This window comes from Sceloporus undulatus, chromosome 3 (assembly GCF_019175285.1).
Source record: "Sceloporus undulatus isolate JIND9_A2432 ecotype Alabama chromosome 3, SceUnd_v1.1, whole genome shotgun sequence".
Lineage (NCBI taxonomy): Eukaryota > Metazoa > Chordata > Lepidosauria > Squamata > Phrynosomatidae > Sceloporus > Sceloporus undulatus.
In genome coordinates this window covers 84089161-84091151 of record NC_056524.1, presented here as the reverse complement: position 1 = coordinate 84091151, position 1991 = coordinate 84089161, and the positions used below count along the sequence as shown (strand labels likewise).

The 1991-nt window shown below is 37.8% G+C and overlaps 1 protein-coding gene across 1 annotated transcript in view; it reads right to left on the bottom strand.

Annotated features, from left to right (window-relative positions):
- APOO (apolipoprotein O) overlaps window positions 1-1991 on the bottom strand; it is a 33098-nt gene that overhangs the window by 14722 nt on the left and 16385 nt on the right. The window contains exons 4-5 of the mRNA XM_042458752.1: window positions 1610-1664; window positions 96-191 (exon numbers count right to left, since the gene is read on the bottom strand). Coding sequence (XP_042314686.1) covers window positions 96-191; window positions 1610-1664 — 151 coding nt within the window. The remainder of the gene's footprint in view (window positions 1-95; window positions 192-1609; window positions 1665-1991) is intronic.

Sequence of the window (1991 nt, the reverse complement as noted above, 5' to 3'; positions counted from 1 at the left end):
TTATTATTATTATTATTATTATTATTATTATTATTATTATTATTATTATTGCCTCACTGGAGGAGTAAATTCAGATGTGGTAAAATATTGCATACCTCTAGCCAGGAACAATCCAATAACACCAGCAAAACCTATGACACCAAGCCTCGGGTAAAATCCTGGAGGTGGGTTTTTGAGTAGGTCATATCCTTCTAAAATAAAAGTAAACCACAGGACATTGCACAAATGCATGCAGGAAATATCTACCATAATATCACCAAAAAGTATTACAGTATTTGTATTTCTCTTTCTTACTTAATTTTTTTAATGTCCTACTTTTTCTCCAAGGAGATCAAGGTAGTGTAAGCAATTCTAACCTATATTTTGTCCTCACAGTCCATCTCATGAGGTAGGTCAGTCAGAGAGGTAGTGACTAGCCCACCATTGTCCATGACCACAACAAGCAAGTGGAGATTTGAGCCAGAATCTTTATGTGCTTGTTGTTGTTGTCAACTGCCCTCAAGTCAGCACCGACTTGTAGCAACCCTGTGGTCTCCTAGCTCCCTATCCTCCACTGCTCTGTTTAGGCCCTGTAAATTCAGACCCATAACCTCCCTGATTGAGTCTATCCATCTGGCATGTAGTGTTCTCTTTTTTTTTTACTGTCCTCTACCTTCCTTAGCATTACAGTTATCCCTTGGTATTTGCTGCTTGCAGACACCAACCCCGATATAACAAATAATGATACCAGATTCTGTGCAGCTGCAGTTAAAATCGGTCAGGCAATGACCTCCACAGTAAGCTAGTACCAATCTTGCCCTGCCACACTGGATTTTTTAAAAAGATACTTTAAATACTGTTTTTAACCTGTATTTTACCTTATTTTTACCTTGCTTTTACCTTCTTTTATTCTGCATCCCCTTTTTACCTATGCTGGTCTATGACCATAATAAAGTGACTTGACTTGGTTCAAATAGATATTTTATCTTTCTGTTTCACTTTGTTTTGAGTCTAATATGCTTCAATAAATCCCAATGCACTGCAGGAAATGAATATGTCATAAATAATTGGCACTTCATCCCTTTCTATACTACATCAGATACATCTCAGAGACTGGAATTCACAAAAGATTATACAGTACCAGAAATTTCTTTTTCACAATTAATCTCAATGGTACTATGGATTTTTAACAGTAGATTTATGTATTTTATAATACACAATTCAAGTATAATACCGTACTATTATAGACTATAAAATAACAAAACAGGCTGTCATATTTACTATCCGGGTTAAACTATGTTTTGGGTGTTTAGAATCCTTAATCCCTTTCCCCTGCACCATTAGGCAGGTTACATCCCTGTTCAAAATGAAGCTTTATGAAACTGATCACCAGTTGATGATATACAGTATTCTTTGACTTGAACGCATAGATACAATCTAGTTGTTTGACTGGGCCAAGTATATTAAATGGTACCCACATGACACTTTTATGATTCAAAATTTATGTAATCCTCCACTGTTATTTTAAGACAGGCATATGATTGCAGTTATAATTGTAAAACAATGGTCGCAAACGTAAAGCAGAACGTTCAGTAGAATTGTAAAGCAGACTACAAAACACTGATCTTACCTCTACCATATTCAGCTGCCATTTCTACTTTGGGCTTGGCTTTACCAGAAAAATCCTAAAGCAAAGGAGTAAAAGGTAAAACAGCTATTCATTCCTGTGTTGTAAGCACTTAACATTACAGTCGACCCTCTGTTTTTGTCGGGGATCTGTTCTGGACCACCCCCCACGAAAATAGAGACTTGCATGTATTCAAGTCCCATAGGCTTGAATGGGGTGTACTCCCACACCTAGGGTTGCCATAATTCTGGACCTCCAAACTGGGACAAATGTAGGACAAAAGTAGGACAAAATTTTCAAATGTAGGACACATTTTCGGAGGCAGACAGGCAGGGGTTTGGGGCTTCGCTTCAGCCGTCCTCCAAGCCTGGAGGACTCCGCGATC